General features: G+C 37.4%; 1 protein-coding gene across 1 annotated transcript in view; it reads right to left on the bottom strand.

Moving 5' to 3' along the window:
• Positions 1–19,208, bottom strand: part of COL25A1 (collagen type XXV alpha 1 chain) — a 460,013-nt gene that overhangs the window by 171,380 nt on the left and 269,425 nt on the right. Inside the window, exon 5 of the mRNA XM_053217073.1 lies at positions 7,818–7,835. Within this exon, the coding sequence (XP_053073048.1) occupies positions 7,818–7,835 (18 nt within the window). The remainder of the gene's footprint in view (positions 1–7,817; positions 7,836–19,208) is intronic.

Genomic DNA, 19,208 nt, shown 5'->3' with positions numbered 1-19,208 from the left:
AGTAGAAGTGAGATATTAAAATTAACAAATGTTCAGTAAAATCTCAGAGCTTAGAAACCTCAGAAGCCTGTTTTAAATGGCATTACTGATGACACATGGTATTACTGATGGGGCATTTAGAATCACGAAAAGCTGATCATTTTCTCTCTTCTTCAGCGTTCTTTCCTTAAACTCTTGCATATACCATTCATAGCTCAACAACATTTCTTGAACTTCTACTGTGTACCAGGAACTAAGTGAGGTGTTAGGGAGGATACTAAAGATGAAAGAAAGTATAGGGGTGCCTGGGTGGTTCAGTGGGTTAAGTGTCCAACTGTTAATTTTGGCTCAGGTCATGATCTCACAGTTTGTGAGATGGAGCCCCACTTCAGGCTATGTGCTGACAGCACAGAGCCTGCTTGGGATTCTCTCTCTCTGCCCCTTCCACCCCCCCCCCCAAATAAATAAACTTAAAAAAAAAAGAATAAAGCATTGCTCTGCCCTTGAAGACTAAAAAGCTAGTAATGAAGAGAGAAGGGATGTTTACAAATGACAATAGAAACAGGAAAAAATACAATAGAAGGAGGAAATTAATATTTACTAAGTGCCTGTCATGTACAAAGCACTCCATTAAGAGTTATACATATATTATCTTATTTTAATCCTCACACTATCTGTTGAGATAAGACATTATTAACTCTGCTTTACAGATGGGTGAAATGAGACTGAGAGTGATTGAGTAACTTGCCCAAGGTCATAGTTTACAAGCGAAAAACTGGGGTTTGACCTGAAATCTATCTGGTTTTGTTGTCTATGCCCTCTCTAGTGTAAAGCAAAAAAAAAAAAAAAAAAAATCTGTACTCATAAAGTACTGTGGGGATTCAACAAAAGGGAGAGTAGACATCTTGATGGAAGAAGTGGCATGTAAATATGAAAGATGACTGGGGCACCTGGGTAGCTCAGTCGGGTAAGCGCCTGACTTCGGCTCAGGTCATGATCTCGGAGTTCACAAGTTCGAGACCCACATCGGGCTCTGTGCTGACAGCTCAGTAGCCTGGAGCCTATTTAGGGTTCTGTGCCTCCCTCTCTCTGCCCCTCCCCTGCTCATGCTCACTCTCTCTCTCTCTCTCAAAAATAAATAAACATTTAAAAAATTTAAATATGAAAGGTGATCGTAACTGAATGTATGGAAACTGAGTATGGCTAAGAGGTAACTATTTTCTCAAAATAGTCTTTTGAGAAAAGACTATTCTAAGAAAAGATAAATGAAGAAAAACAGATTTGAAGAGAAATAAGTAAATAGCTTCATTTGGCTTAGATGAAGCATAGTGTTCAGAGAATGAATGAAAAATTAGTGGGAGATTGGGTTATAAAAACAGGCCAGATCAAGGGATTGAAATATCAGGCAAGTAACTAGATTTTGTTGAACTCTAAATGGTAATCATGTTGAGATTTAAAGTTTTGGGGTCAGAAGAATGACATCATCAGAACCAAGATGGAAAAACTTTATCCAGCAGACATATATGGGATAATATTGGTTGATGCTATCTATTCTCCATCCCAACCCTCGCTATCTCTACTATAGAAACAGGAAAAAGCTAAATGCTCACTTTACTGACTCGCCTTCCTTGTAGCAATGCTTGACTAGGCAAGCAACAGTCATGTCCTCACAGTGTGCAGAACAGCAATGGGGAAGTCAGGACCAAAAGAAATAGAAATGTGAAATTCTGTCAGCTAGGCAATGAGCTAGAGAGTTGGTTCTGTCAGCCATTACCAATGTCAGACAGAACCAAGGTTCTGTCAGCTCTCAGTGCATAGAGCATGAGTACCATGATTTTCATATCAAGTAGTAGAGAGGGAAGGACAAGGAGGGCCTGGATGAAAAGAGTCATGTAGACAGGGAATATAGACATGGGGAGCCAGGAAAGGACTCAGTTATCAGAATAGGACTGCCTGAATCTGGGCAGAAACTCAATTATTAGAAATAAGGCATGGCATCAGGATTACACTCAGACCAATGGGACATCTGCATTTTGGAAAACAGTCTTCTTAACTGCCTCATGTTTAAGGTCCCCACTACATCTGCGGATTACCAGATGTATAGGTGCAGGGCAGGACTTGCAGGTGGGATTGAACTCATCCTCAGAATGGCGGGGTGGGTCTGTGAGAATTGACAGAATTTCAATATTCCCCTTGACCACTAATATTAAAAGAACTGCCAAAAGAACAGAGATTGCCTCTGTCTTGTTCACCACAATTTCACAGCCTTATTGCTGTGCCTTGTACATAGGAGCTAAATAAATACTTGAGGTATTGACTTACACTGTGTTCATATGAATTAATGAACAAATAGTAGGGTGACCTTCATTTCAATAGATTAATTTTTCCCCACCTCCCAAACGATTCTCATGACCTCTAGTTTGAAATGCAAAAACTCATCTGTCTTTTTTCGAATTTCCTTTCCTCCTTTCTTCCCTTACTTAACTCTTGTCACTTGTTATTATTTCTCTTCTTACCCAGCCATTTTTTTCCCAGTCTCTGTGCCATTGTTTACTCCATCCCTTTCTTTTTCCTCTCCAAGGGTTTGATTTCCTTTGATACAGTGGATTCACAGCAGCATCCTCGCCATTTGTTTCCCTGCCTCTTCTCCCATCTTAACTACAGGTGATAGAATTGCCTTTTTTTTTTCTTTCTAATACCCTTTCACCATCTCATTTTCCATGTGAAGAACCATTTGTTCACCATTTACCATTTAGGTAAGTGCAAAGACTCACCTCTCCTCCCTAAGGCCTATTTTCATATTCAGTTTCATACTCTCACTGCGACAGGGTTCACTGCCGTTTAGCTGTCTAGTGTTTGCAATTTTTCGACAACATAAGCTAAATCCATGTAAGCCATCTTCAGCTTTAGGAAGATGATCAGAAGAACTCCCTGAAGAATAGACATTTTCCTTTTTTACCACCGGTCTACAAAATAAAACCTCATTAATCTGGAAGTCCTTACTAAACAATGAGTGATACCAAAGAAGCAGAATGGAGCCTCTCACTCTCTAAGGAAGAGATTTGCAGTGAAATATACTGTGAATAAGATGACGTGGGAATGTTCAACCTATGCAGAACACTCTACTGACATAAACATTTGCACATGAATAACAAGTTACCAATTATAATTCTGTCCAAATACTTTGGTGAACTTTAAAGGATGTGCAATCTCTCAACTCAAACATTGGCAGCTCTTTTTTTGGAAGTTGGTTATTTGGAAATCTGATTGTATCTTCCCACAGGAATCCTAATAAAATATGGTTTATTTTCTCAGCTCAATTCCCAAAAGCCTATTGCTAATGCACACACACACACACATACACACACACACACACAAATTCTTATTGTACAATAGAAATAGGATTAGTAATAATGTCTTAATGGAAAATCCACTGTAAGTTGGGATTTGGGATTTTAGAAATGTACCTCTCACAATGCTATCCAGTCAGAAGGGGGTATGAATTTTCAGTGGAGTAGGTAGCCCAGCTAAGAGTCATCCCCTGGGTGACACAGTTATGACTCAGAATGGGTCAGAAACCCATTGGATTTGAGGACTAGTTAAGGGAGTTTGCTTGGAGGTATCTTGTTTAGGTAGCAAACTTTCTTCTCCTTAACTAGTTGCAAAAGGAGATGGGGAGAGAAAGTAAAGAAAAAGTTTTGCGATGTTTATGCTGTTCCCTTTACCCACAGTTAACAATATGTGCTAAGAAGAAGCCACAGAGATAAGGGAGGAGCAGAATTAGCAAGGAAAGAATGTAGGCACATTAGTTGTATTGAAACATAGATATAAAAAATAAGTTATGGAGAATTTTAGCTCATCCATCTTAAAAAATAAGGGAAATTAAGTAGATATTTCAAGAAAAAATGATTATCATTTTAAGTCACAAAAGATGAAGGGAAGAAAAGAGAAGACATATTCCAAATTATTGTTTTAATGTTTATTTATTTTTGAGATAAAGAGTGGGGGAGGGGCAGAGAGAGAGGCAGACAAAGGATCAGAAGTAGGCCCTGTGTTGGTGGCAGAGGGCCCGATGCGGGGCTCGAGCTCATGAACCATGAGATTATGACCTGAGCCGAAGTCAGGCACTGATCTGACTGAACCACCCAGGCGCTCCATACCCCAAATTATAAGCTCCTGTACACATTGTATATACCATATGTGAATATTGTTTTTAGTGAGCCAAAAAAACAGAACAGGAACATTTCAAGAGAAATCTGATCAATTAAAGAAACCTTTCAACCACTTAAAAACCCATTTAAAAATTTCCTAATTTGGATTTTAAATGTACATTGCTTGCTTACTCACTGTATGTACATTACAGATATGTATTAAACAGATTTCGTGCATAGTTTATATAAATTTACTCAAGGAAAAAGTGAAATCATGGTAAGATGGTAATGTAAGATATAACTGTATAAAATACTGTAACTGTACTGCACATATTGATAATCCCATTTACTACACCATTTTTAAGTGTTCATATTTTTAGATAGATAAAATTTTTTCTTGGACGTAAAAGTCTATTTAATTTCTACTTTTTGCAGAAGAAATTTCCCAAGAGTAGATTAGAGGCTGGGAAAGTAATACATTACAATAAGTAATAGGGAAAATAAAAATACAGATGGAAAGGAGCCAGTGTATAAAAATACACCTATAATTTATAAAAATCTCAGAGCAAATTAAATAATCATTAAGCACTAAATGAAAAACTTCATTAAGAGTTATTTAATTTAAAATCTAAAATTGGAAGTTTATTTTGAAAATTGTTATGATAAGGAGTAGAGTTAAGAGGTAAGTCAAACTTGTCCTTGGGGACATAGCAACAAAACTCTTTGCCTATTTTTTGTGCCATGGAAAGACAATGTGAGCTATTTCCTGGCTTTGCATTTCCCCTCATACCTATTCTTCCTAAATCTGTGGCTTTCCTTTTGCTGTGACAAGAGGGAGACATTTTGAACAAAATGATCATGTGATTTGAGCGTCCACTGAAGGAAAACTGATAGTCAAGATGAAAGAAAACCAGAACAGGTCACCATTTAAAAATGCCAGGGCACCTGGGTGGCTCAGTCGATTTGAGTGTCCGACTTCAGCTCAGGTCATGATCTCAAAGTCTGTGAGTTCTAGCCCCATGTGGAGCTCTGTGCTGACAACTCAGAGTCTGGAGCCTGCTTCAGATTCTGTGTCTCCCTCTCTCTCTGCCCCTTCCCCACTCGCACTCTCTCTCTCTCTCTCTCTTTAAAAAAAAAAAAAAAAACATTTAAAAAATGCCAATTCTATCTTCCTTGAAAGTTTCCAGAATTTTCAAGTACAGGCAGTTAGATAGACCTTACTTTTTTAAGTGCTGTGATATATTTTCAAATCTTGAGGGTACCTGAGTGGCTCAGTCGGTTAAGCATCCAACTTGATTTCAAGCAGGTAACAATCTCAAGGTGGTGGGATCAAGCCCCACCCATGTCAGGCTCCAGGCTCAGCTTAGAGTCTGCTTAAGATTCTCTCTCTCTCCCTTTGCCCCTCTCCCCCACTCACACACTCTCTCTGTCTTTCTCTCTCTCAAAAAATCTTGGTTACAGTGATACATGATGTTCTCCCCATTCTTTGCTTCCTGCGCTGGTTTACCATCTTTCTTCTGTTCATTAACTGTGGCTGCACACTAAAGATTTATTATGATCATGTTCTTCTTCTGATAGCCATTTTCTTTAACATGAACTAATATGCTTTCAATGCTGTCTTTTTGTCCAATTATCCAAGTCCTCACACCTGTGTCTGAATTTTCCCCTTTTTGTTTTGTCTATAGGACTCCTTCACTTGTAGCAACTCTGTTGTAGCAGATGTCGGTGCCAACCTTCACCACTGCCTTTCTCAAAGGCAGTGTAAGGATACAGGACTCACATGTCCCTACGGCTTCCTGCATTCCTCTAGCAGCTGGAGCGTGCTGGACCTTCTGAGACAGGCCAGAAGAGCCAGGGAGTTAACACTCAGCCATGATTCTCAACAGTGAAGGAAGGGAAATTAGTGGATAAATCCATCAATTTCCTGACCTTTCAGTGGGCAATTCTGAGGCAAGCTCTACAGTCTCCCACAGCATCCTCAGCAATACATCTGTTTTCTGGTCATCTTGCCACTCCTGTGTCATTTCCCCCACTCATTCACAGTGCTTCCTGGGATTGTCTCCTACATAAATTACTTATACCCAAATCCTTATCTAAAAGACAGCTTTAGGTTAGGTAGAAGTGATCCTGGCTAAGAAAGAGGTCCTGTTAATACTTAAAATGTGTTAAAGATTATAATAACCAGCACTCCAACTTATTTTATTCTGTTAGCTTGCCTTTTAGTTTTCTCTTGAGAGCTGAGTGCTACAGGGATATAAGGTTTTTACAGACACACTTGACTTCTGCCCCCAGTTTTATGGTGTCACTCCAGGTGAGTCATGTATCTCTTCTGATTCTGTGTGAGTGTGTGTATATATATGTGTATATATACATATATATGTATGCACGTATGTGTGTGCATATAACACACACACACACACACACACACACACACACACGTAAAATAGTACTTTCCAGGGATGTTGTAGCATTAAATAAAATAAAGCATGCAAAGTACCTTTTACTTTGTCTTCATCCCATTATAATGTAGTAGTTTCAAATTTAGGACATAAGCTACAACTTTCTTTCATGGGTTTATTTTCCCTCCAATAATTGAGCTAACTTAGAAAATAAGAGTGAAAATCACAAATAATGAGAGTATTCTCTGATAGGAACATAAATTAACTACATGGCAAAGTTTTTCTCATGAAGATATTACAGAATGGACTGCTCTACTAAAGTACGTGGGGTTTTTTCTTTGCTTTGTTAGACATTCCTTATACACGGAGCTCATAAAAACTATAAATAATATTCTCATGGTCTATTATGACAACTAGCCCACAATACACAATTTGGATATTGAATAACAGAGCTGTCAGGAAAATTGTTTGTGTACAAAACAATCTAAGGCAGAAATAGCATTTGGTATATCAAAGGGAAAGAGTCATAAGAGGAACTCAATAAATAGCTATGTTATGTATGGGTATTATGGTGTTAAAGGTAAAACATTAATAATGGCATTCCCTTCTCGATAGCTTCCTGCACACCACAATCAGTATTAATATCAAGTTTATTGTTTTTTTACTGATTCTTCATTTCTGACAATTTCCGTCTTTTGTACTTTTATCTCCCTACACATTCCTCCCCTTCCTAAAATTTCCTCATTTTCTCCAATATGATTTATAGCTCAAAAGATTTTCTGTTGACTGCATGCACATTTAAATATAAATCATGTCTTCAGCCGTTGGTTTGTATTGAAAATGTAGATCGAATTCAATATCTGTGTGTAATGAATCAAAAGTAGCTGCTATGATCACAGTCTAAATAATCAGAGTCTGTGTGGATTTACAGCAACATTATTAGTACATGATTAATCAGTACCTAACGCAAACCAGTTCATACCCGACATTTACTAAGTCATTTTATCTTACATTAAAGTCCTGTGGCACTGTTTCAGATCAGTTAAGAGTTTTGCTTTGTATGATAGTACATTGTTAAACTTGCCATCTGGTCCAACAGCTGATGTGGCTCACACAACCCTGGAGAGGCCCCAGAGCTTTACTCCTGGGAAATATTTGGTCTACTGCGTGGTGTCATGATTACTGGTTCATAGCTTTTTTTAATAGACTTTGAAACGAATTGCAGAAAAATCTCCACACTGAGGAAATCCTAAATTGAAATTAATTTATTAGGAAAGAATTCACTTACCTGAGGACCAGGTTGGCCCTGAAATTGAAAAGAAAAAAAAGAAAAAAGGAAGGCAATTACAAAATTGTTTTTAAAGAGAATAACTTCACAACCAAAACCTAAACTAGTTCCGAAAATCTTTTCCAAATATTTTAATACCTAACTGCTGACGAATTTTACTTTGCGGTTTTAAAAAATCATATTATATCTTAATATTTTTATTGTATGCTATTTATCTAAAATCTTGCTATTATGGTCTATGTTAATTGAAAAATTACTTAAGAGTTTTAGTATGCTCTAGAAAATTGGAGAAAAAGAAGGTAAAAGATGAACTACATTATCATAATGAATGTGGTACTTGAGGGGAGGGCTTCTAGCCCAGACTATTACTATGAGCTACAGGTTCAAAGAGCACAGTGACAAGAAAAAAAGAGGCAGATATTTTTAGAATTCCCAGAGTCTTTGGATTTCTCATTGTTTCAATAATACTTTAAGTCAATTTTAAAAATAAACACCTATCTTTTACTCTGTATAATCCAACCTAAGGGCATTATAAAAGAATATGAGAGGTCTTCGGCTCAATTAAAGTGCGTCATAACTCCTCACTCAGTCAATAGATCATGTAACCATGGGACAATCTAATTCAGTTTGAATGTCACTTTCTTGTTGTTTAAGCTGAAAAAAATTTCAAAGCAGCATGACTGTAAATCCTTCTCAAGAAAAATCACCTGTGAATAAAAGTATTGATTATACCTCACCTTCTTAAAATCTCTAATTGGGTTTCATGTAAGATGGGATGAAAGAAAAAGTACACATAGAGTTAGGGAATCTTTAAAAATAAATTAATAAGGTACAATCTCATTGTGCCAGCTGTATGTCACTGGGTATCAATACATAAAAGCATGGAACTAATAACAAATTTCAGAGAACACTCTCCCTTTCTCTCCTTCTTTCTCTCTTACCCTCTTTCTCTCTCATCCCCTCTCCAGGCTTGGAATTTCTCTAGGCACTTGTTTGCTAACTGGAGATATAACAGATGACTTTCAAGATCTTTGTCGGAAAACGGGGTTAGCCAGGTTTTATCTAATCAAACCAGGGAAGAGAACTAAACCAGTTACAGTGGATGCTACTCACCCACTCCTCTACCCTAGTGGTGGAGAGGGAAAAAAGAATAACATTCATTTATTCCTTTCTGAGTACCAGGCACTTTTGGATATGCTATTCCATTTATTCCTTATAACTGCGCTGCATTTTACAAATGAAGAAACTGAGGCTCATAGAAATAAGCTAACAGTCGCACAGGCTACAGATGGAAAAGCCAGAATTTAAACCCAAATCTGATTCCAATGTCCATGCATTTTCCACCAGGTCATTCTGCCTTCCAGCAAAGTTTAAACTCTCATTTGTATACAAACTTGCTCAGATCAACAGTGGTATCAGAACATTCTTCAAGTGAGTGGATGCTCTAAACCTCTCAACAACTCCTGCACTACAAGGCACTGTGTGAATCTCTGCTTCTAGATACAGACCTAGGACCAGCAGGAACCCAGCCTGTTAACTAATACTTGTACATAAACCAAGTCAACCACAGTTCGCGAGGGTAGTAGGCAACCCTAAAATCAGATCTACACATGGGGAACCTACAAAGGCAGGGCTCTCCACCTACATGTAGATCTTCCCAGATTCATGTAATGGATGAAATTACAATATGTGCTCACTCTCACCTGCACTCTGCCTCTCTGGATGCTTTAAGCTTCTGACCTTTCTGAAGTTTTCAACTAATGCAAACTCAGAAATGTGAACATGCATCCTTTAAAGAACTTCAGAATACATGACATCTTCTACATTTTTTTCCTGAAAACTAAAAGGTAAGATTGTCTAAAATCAGAAACGATTTTTTCAAAAGAGTAACGTTTAGCATCATTGCTGAGATTGTTTGTTTCCTATGATTGTTCTACAGATGACAGACTTTTCCTGTCTATTTTTAAAATGTGGCATTTCTACCATTACACAGAACAAATGATTTTAATGCAATGTATGCATACATTTATATGTTACTATATACAAATATTCATTGTGTTCTGGATTTTATGTTAGTGGTAGTGAAAAAAAATAAATGACAGTAAAATTTAACAGTGGACTTTGGAGCAGCTGGGTGGTTCAGTCAGTTAAGCGTCTAACTTGATTTCAGCTCAGGTCATGATCTCACTGTTTGTGGGATGAAACCCCACATTGGGCTCTGCACTGTCAGCATGGAGCTTGCTTGGGATTCTCTCTCTCCTCTCTTTCTGTCCCTCCTCACCACTCACGCTTGCTCGCGCGCTCTCTCTCTCAAAAAATAAATAAGTAAACATTTTTTAAAAAGTTGACTTTTACAAAAGCATTAAAAATTATATAGTACCAGGAAACTCAGACGACTCTAATGTATGATAATAAATTTCAAATGCCTATGGCGTGCATGTGTGCATACGTGTATGTGTGTGTGAAAAAGAGGGATGGAAGTGGGTTGGTAGACAGGCTTCCCCGAAAATGATGCATATAAAATGGCAAGTTTGGTAACTCTCCCTAAGACATGGATTACACAGTGCAAACCTTACAAATGTTACACAAGATTCCAGGAGGAGCCAAGATGGCGGAACAGCATGGAAGTCTTTTGTGTGTCTCGCATCTGTGAAATACAGCCAGACCAACACTAACCATCCTGCACACCTAGAAAATTGATTAGAGGATTAACACAACAATCTGCACAACCTGAACCACAGAATTCAGCAGGTATGCGGCATGGAGAGGTGAACTTGGGGAGCTAGAAGGAGCAGGAAGGGAGGTATTTTTGGGAGCAGAGAGAGGATGGAGACTGGGGGGGTGGAGAGTATGGGAAAAGCACCCCTCCCCAAAAGCAGTTGGAGAGAAAGTGGAATATTGGAAACAACCGCAGGGACTAAACTAAAAAGGGAGAAAGGAGAAAGGAGAGGGTTTAAATTCCATTAAGACTGTAAACAAGGGGCGCACAAAGTCTGCAGCTCCACAGCTTGATACCTGGCATTGCTCTGGTGGGAAGGGCAAATCCCTAGGAGCAGAGTGGGGTCCGGGAGGTTCTCGGGCCACACAGGGAAAAGAGGTTCCACTGCTGGAAGGACATTTGGTAGAGACTGTTGAAGCCACCTGGTCCCAGCAGACCCCAGAAAGCAGCCACATTCGTTGGTACTGGCACAAGGTCATTAAGGGTGAAGCCTGGTGCCAGATGTGTGTTGTAATTTTCCACAATCCCTGAAAAGCTGCTGCTACACTATCTCGCGAACTTTTCCTGGGGCAGGCTGGCCACAGTTTCAGGGCACTGGTAGCAGCAGGGTCCAGCAAGCGTTCCTGGGTACAGCCCACATTCGGCCATTGCTCATTTGGCCATTGCTCTGTGAGACCCTCCCACAGAGGGGTGGAACAGGTCAAAACTGCAGTCCATCAAAAGTAAGGGGTTGGGGAAAACAGCCACATCTGAGACAAAACTCAGTAGAGAGGTACTGCCTGGGGCCTGGTCACGGAGAGTGAAAAGGCGGGGAGTGAATGAAAGCTGAAGACAGAGGATGGGTGCATGACTGCTGATCCAGGAGAACACACTGGGTAGCTGGGTGGCACCATTTTCATCACTCCCGTGCACGCGCATATGCACCTACTAGCACCACAACACTCCACCCCAGTAGACTAGCAGCGCCATCTAGTGGAGAGCCGAGCCCCGCCCAACTGGGCCAACTTCACTCTTCAAGAACACAAATCTCACCTCCTGCTTAGTTTATGGACTATAAAGCGCTACATAGTCTGACTTCTAGGGGAAAATGAAGTAGCTTCGGTAGTACTTCAATCTGTTAGCAAGTCCATCTATTCAATTTTCTTTCCTTTTTTTTCCTCTTTTACACTTCTTTTCTTTTTCTTGAATACAGAAAGAGAAAAAATTCATTTTTATTTTCAATTTTTATTAAAAATATTTTTCTTTACTTTTTATTACTATATTTTTTACTTTTGTGTAATTTTCAAATTCTATTTTACTTCCATCATTTTATTTTAGTCTATTTCAGTATATTCACCTTTTCAAATTTTCAAACAATTTCCTCTTCTTTTTCTTTTTCTCTCTTTTTCATTTGTTTTCTTTTTCTTGAACGCAGAAAGAGAAAAACTTCATTTTTACTTTCAATTTATATTAAAAATATTTTTCCTTAATTTTTTTACTATATTTTTTGCTTTTATGTAATTTTTTTCAAATTCTATTTTACTTCCATCATTTTATTTTAGTCTACTACAGTGTATTCACTTTTTTGAATTTTCAAACGATTTCCTTTTTTCCTTGTTTTAATCTTTTTTCTCTTTTTCGTTTCTTTTCTTTTTCTTGAATACAAAGAAAAAATTCACTTTTATTTTTAATTTTTATTAAAAATATCTTTCTTTAATTTTTTTCTACTATATTCTTTACTTTTTTCTACTATATTCTTTACTTTTGTGTGTATTTTTTCAAATTCTATTTTACCCCAATCATCTCATTTTAGTCTACTTCAGTGTATTCATTTTTTCAAATTCTCAAACAATTTCCTTTTTCTTCTTTTTTCTCCCCACCTTTTTTTCCCTCTAATCTTTCAAACCACTTTTAACACCCAGACCAAAACACACTGAGGATCTAGCATCATCTGTTTGATTTTTGTGTGTGTGTGTTTTTAATTTTTAATTTTAATATTTAGTTTCAATTTTTCTACCTCATTAATTCCTTTTCTCCCTTCAAAATAACAAAATGAAGGAATTCACCCCAAAAGAAAGAGCATGAAGAAACGACAGCCAGAGATTTAACCAACACAGATACAAGCAATATGTCTGAACCAGAATTTAGAATCACGATAATAAGAATACTAGCTAGAGTCAAAAATAGATAAGAATCCCTTTCTGCAGAGATAAAAGAAGTGAAAAATAACCAGAATGAAGTTTAAAATGCTATAACTGAGCTGCAATCACAGATGGATGCACCGGCAGCAAGGATGGACAAGGCAGAACAGAGAATCAGTGATATAGAGGACAAACTCATAGAGAATTATTAAGCAGAAAAAAAGAGGGAGATTAAGGCAAAAGAGCACGATTTAAGAATTAGAGAAATCAGTGACTCATTTAAAAGGAACAACATCAGAATCATAGGGGTCCCAGAAGAGGAAGAGAGAGATATAGGGGTAGAAGGGTTATGTGAGCAAATCATAGTGGAAAATTTTCCTAACCTAGGGAAAGACACAGACATCAAAATCCAGGAAGCACAGAGGACCCCCGTTAGATTCAACAAAAACCAACCATGAACAAGGCATATCATAGTCAAATTCACAAAATACTCAGGCAAGGAGAGAATCATGAAAGCAGCAAGAGAAAAAAAGTCCCTAACCTACAAGGGAAGACAGATCAGGTTTGCAGCAGGCCTATCCACAGAAACTTGGCAGGCCAGAAAGGAGTGACAGGATATATTCAGTGTGCTGAGTCAGAAAAATATTCAGCCAAGAATTCTTTATCCAGCAAGGCTGTCATTCAAAATAGAAGGAGAGATAAAAAGTTTCTCAGACAAACAAAAATTAAAGGAGTTTGTGACCACTAAACCAGCCCTGCAAGAAATTAAGAGGGACTCTCTGAGGGGAGAAAAGATGAAAAAAATATATATGTATATAGAAACAAATAAATATGAAAAGCAACAAAGATTAGAAAGGACGAGAGAACACCACCAGAAACTCCAACTCTACAAGCATCATAATGGCAATAAAGTCCTATCTTTCAGTACTCACTCAAAATTTCAATAGACTCAATGCTCCAATCAAAAGACATAGGGTAACAGAATGGATAAGAAAACAAGATCCATCTGTATGCTGATTACAAGAGACCCACTTTAGACCTAAAGACCTTCAGACTGAAAATAAGGGGATGGAGAACCATCTATCATGCTAATGGTCAGCAAAAGAAAGCTGGAGTAGCCATACTTAAATCAATCTAGACTTTAAAATAAAGACTGTATCAATAGATCCAGAAGGGCATTATATCATAATCAAGGGGTCTATCCACCAAGAAGACCTAACAATTGTAAACATTTATGAGTCAAATGTGAAAGCGCCCAAATATATAAATCAATTAGTCACAAACATAAAGAAACTCATCAAGTCTCATCGAGTAGGAAACTTCAACACCCCACTCACAACAATGGACAGATCATCTAATCAAAAAATCAACAAGGAAACTTGGCTTAAAATGACGCACTGGATCAGATGGACTTAACAGACATATTCAGAACATTTCATCCTAAAGCAGCAGAATATACATTCTTCTCCAGTGCACATGGAATGTTCTCCAGAATAGACCACATACTGGGACACAAATCAGCCCTATGTAAGTACAAAAAGATCGAGATCATACTGTGCATATTTTCAGACCACAATGCTATGAAACTTGAAATCCACCACAAGAAAAAATTTGGAAAGGTAACAAATACTTGGAGACTTAAGAACATCCTACTAAAGAATGAATGGGCTAACCAAGAAGTTAAAGAGGAAATTAAAAAGTATATGGAAGTCAATGAAAATGATAACACCACAACCCAAAACCTCTGGGATGCAGCAAAGGCGGTCATAAGAGGAAAGTATATAGCAATCCAGGCCTTCCTAAAGAAGGAAGAAAGATCTCAGATACACAACCTAACCTTACGCCTTAAGGAGCTGGAAAAAGAACAGGAAATAAAACCCAAAACCAGCAGAAGACAGGAAATAATAAAGACTAGAGCAGAAATTAATGCTATTGAAACCAAAAAACAAGTAGAACAGATCAATGAAACCAGAAGCTGACTCTATGAAAGAATTAACACAATTGATAAACCACTAGCCAGTTTGATCAAAAAGAAAAAGGAAAGGACCCAACTAAATAAAATCAAGAAGGAAAGAGGAGTGACCACAACCAACACAGCAGAAATACAAACAATAATAAGAGAATATAATGAGCAATTATACGCCAATAAAATGGGCAATCTGGAAGAAATGGACAAATTCCTAGAAACATAGACACTACCAAAACTGAAACAGGAAGAAACAGAAAATTTGAACAGACCCATAACCAGTAAGGAAATCAAATTAGTAATCAAAAATCTGCCAAAAAACGAGTCCAGGGCCAGATGGTTTTCCGGGGGAATTCTACCAAACATTTAAGGAAGAGTTAACACCTATATTCTCGAAACTGTTCCAAAAAAATAGAAATGGAAGGAAAACTTCCAGACTCTTTCTATGAAGCCAGCATTACCTTGATTCCAAAACCAGACAGAGACCCCACTAAAAAGGAGAACTACAGACCAATTTCCCTGATGAACATGGATGCAAACATCCTCAACAAGATATTAGCCAACCAGCTCCAAAAACACATTAAAAAAATTATTCACCATGACACATGTGTGTGTGTGTGTGTGTGTGTGTGTGTGTGTATACACACACACACACACATACACAATGGAGTATTACTCGGCAGTCAAAAAGAATGAAATCTTGACATTGGCAACTACGTAGTTGGAACTGGAGGGTATTATACTAAGTGAAATTAGTCAGTCAGAGAAAGACAAAAATCATATGACTTCACTCATATGAGGACTTTAAGAGACAAAACAGATTAACATAAGGGAAGGAAAACAAAAATAATATAAAAACAGGGAGGGGGACAAAGCAGAAGAGACTCATAAATATGGAGAACAAACAGGGTTACTGGAGGGGTTGTGGAAGGGGGGGTTGGGGTAAATGGGTAAGGGGCACTAAGTAATCTACTCCTGAAATCATTGTTGCACTATATGCTAACTAATTTGGATGTAAATTAAAAAAAAAAAATTAAATTAAAAAAAAAAAGATTCCTGGGCTGCCTACATCAAATCTTCTCAGTCAGTATGATGTAACAAATATTCCCTAGAAGACACCTAGAATACCTGTAAGGAGATAGTCCAGTAGCTGGAGTCTTGTAGTCATTACGATAGAACTATCTGAATAAATGAGGAAAGTGATCAGAGGGCAGGTTTCAGTAGGCATGGCTGTGCCAGCTTCCCCCATGGGAGTGCACAGCATAAAAAGACATTGGACAAGAGCTCAAAAGTGAAGAGCATCTCAGAAATTCCCTGGTGATTGAGGACACTGGGCAAGAACACTTTATAGACAGATCGACAAAAGAAACACCTCAGAATTTCTTTAAGTTGCTTTTGAGTAGTTCATTGAGAAATCCAAGTATTTGCATTCATTTGCAGGGATTTTTCTAGTCTATTCTAATTTACGAGTAGTGAACATTATTAGAAATCAACTGTGAAAGTTTTTTTCGGTTTTCTAAAATACACTCTCAACGAATAGTTGTAAATTGTGACTAAGGCTCACAAAATAGTTGAATTTTTAAAAATGGAATTCCGGAAAAGGAACTTTTTTCCCAAGCAAATCACCAAACTGTTTATAGAAATAAAAACTCAAATCTAGTATAATCAAGAGCCATTCCAAGGGTTAAATCACAGAAATACTAAAGTTTGAAAAATTGAAGTAAAGGTGGAGAATGCTGAGTGCTGTGAGTCACTGATTTACTGTATGTCAACAGCTCAATGCAATGCCCTCCAGACAGCTAAGGCACCAGCGTGAAGAAAAAGAAACAGCAGGAGGAGTGACTTTAAAAAGTGGTAATCAGAACAGCATGGTGAAAAACAATCAGCCAGTAGCTGAAGCTTGACAGAAAAGTGTTCAAAGCAAGTTGAAAGTTTTGTGAGGCAAGTAAACCACAATGGAGCATGATAAATGAGATGACGTATCACTCGACTATGTATTGTTACTTTAGGCAATTAAAGAGCAATATTAACCATTCTTAGTTAGGCTGTTATCACAATTACAGCTGCCAAAAAGTGCTAACATCCTTCTTTAAATCGACAAAGTCATTTAGATTTCTCACTGAGGCAATTAGTTTCACTACATGATATTTTTTTTATGGATAGTAAATCTGTGTCATTCCTTTTCAGATGGGAAAAAAATGCCATTTTCCCATTAACACTAGCACAGATAAGCACACAAGTTTGCACTTTTAAACTACAATCTTACTTTTGAAATACTAATTGGAATAACAGACCCACATACATCACAGACTCACATACATCTTTACTGTGATACAGTTTGAAATGAAAACTTGAGGGAATATAGTATGGTTCATGCAACTTTAAAAGGTGCTACATCTGCTTCAAGGTAATTAGAAAGAAATTACTTCCATAACTTATAAATTCATCCTTTTTTTTTAAATTTTTTTTTCAACGTTTATTTGTTTTTGGGACAGAGAGAGACAGAGCATGAACGGGGGAGGGGCAGAGAGAGAGGGAGACACAAAATCGGAAACAGGCTCCAGGCTCCCAGCCATCAGCCATCAGCCCAGAGCCCGACGCGGGGCTCCAATTCACGGACCGCGAGATCGTGACCTGGCTGAAGTCGGACGCTTAACCAACTGCGCCACCCAGGCGCCCCTATAAATTCATCCTTAACCATCTCAAGCTTGCTACCACGCTTAGTACCCTCAGATTCAGATTCATTTTATTCTCTTGAATTGAAAGAAAATACTTAAAAATAATAACTTGTATGTGTTGCATTTTGGAACACTTACTGTCTAAAAAAGATTGGAAGGTGATTACTATAATTCATGATCTCTTGAAAAGTCTCAAATCCACACATTCAAATGTCAAGTTTATTTTTCTTTTCAGGGGAAAATAGTATGTAAAGTAGGCATCCAGGTAAAGCTGTAGAATGACATCATAGGAACTCTGAGTAGCAGCAGGATTGTCCTGATGGCAGGAGGTTTTAAGGAACAGAAGATGGTCCTAGCATGGTGCCTTCTCAATGGGATTCCTTAAACCAATGCAGTTTGACCTACAGTCTGTGCCACTAAGTGGAACAGATACATTCGACATCTGCAGTACCAGGAACAGGAATCTCACCCATCCTCACTACATGTTGAAACTTTTCACATTTCATCCCCAGTATCTCGTTGCCCAAGTTATAAGGTGCTTCAGAAATAATTGTTAGATTACTAGAAGGTGAGAATATTTTGACTAGTCCAAAGACGGTTTACAATATCCTTAAAGAATCGTTAGTAAGCCTACTATTCTTACACTACAGGATTCTATTTTCAAAATGTACCTTCCCAAAAGAGTTTTCTTGGCTTCTGTTCATTGCAGAATAAACACATCTTGCCAAAGAACAAGTCCTTCCCCTCAATGGAATCTTATTCAGATAACAGAGATGGAACCAAGACAGAAGCCTATGGGGGCTTCAGAGGAGGATTTACATACCTACACACACGCCACTGAACAAAAGGCATGAGAATTCTACCCTGAAGAAAAATCACTCCCTGGTTAGATTAAGCCTCCATATCCAATCAATGTGAGACTGTTATATCAAATTACTTTGTGAATTATAAAATGCTATACAAATGTAGTATGGCAATTTATAGCAGCTTATAAAACCAATACCAACAATTCATTCTACTAATTCAAATTTAGACAAACAGTGTCCCTTAATTTAAAAAACAAATTAACATGCAAATGATACACTGCCGAGAAAAGCAATTGAAGAAATAAAGCATTATGGGTTATGTGTATTAATTAAAAAATGACTTTGCAAAGACTGCATCATCTCTCAACATCTATAAGCTGTTTATGCTTCCGGGGACTTACACGCTTGACTGAAATAAATATTATTCATAATTTATATTGCCTGTTGTGTTACCCTGTAGGATAGGTATTAATAATTCTTACCTTAGCCACAGTCACATAATACTACTTAGATAACAGTATTTCAATTTAAGGTTTTCTTTTCAAAATTACTTAATCCCTGGTGGTTTTAATTCTGGGAAAGAAAAGCCATATTCCACTCCAGAGGGAAAAAAATAGCTACAGGCTCTAGCCTGGTGGGTATATCTTTTCTAAAATTTGAGATAAAGAAAGAGTGAGAGCAAACATAGAGACGGTCTTGATGGGTTCGATGTACTGAAGAAAACAAAAATTGATTCAAAATGGAAGATTTCTTCCATTTTCTTTTCTTCTCAAGAGTAAACGTTCATAATAAGAACACAGAAAAGTAAAGAATCTTATCATGTGCATTTTTTGTCATTAGAAGTTTCACATACTAAATATAAGTAAGATAAAGACTCTCTATATTAATTTACAACATTGAAACTTATTGGATGCCTAACATTCTACTGAGGTTGATTCAAATTTTTGCTTACATCTTTTGATATAAATATTTGATTATATCACTGATTATTTCCTTATAATACAACACTGAAAACACAGTGTTACTCCAATTATGAACTTCATATGTTTTATTTACTTATTTTGTGGAACATAAAATACAGATTATACATTTTCTAGGCTAT

Source organism: Acinonyx jubatus, chromosome B1 (genome assembly GCF_027475565.1).
Source record: "Acinonyx jubatus isolate Ajub_Pintada_27869175 chromosome B1, VMU_Ajub_asm_v1.0, whole genome shotgun sequence".
Lineage (NCBI taxonomy): Eukaryota > Metazoa > Chordata > Mammalia > Carnivora > Felidae > Acinonyx > Acinonyx jubatus.
This window is presented reverse-complemented; position numbering and strand designations above follow the sequence as displayed.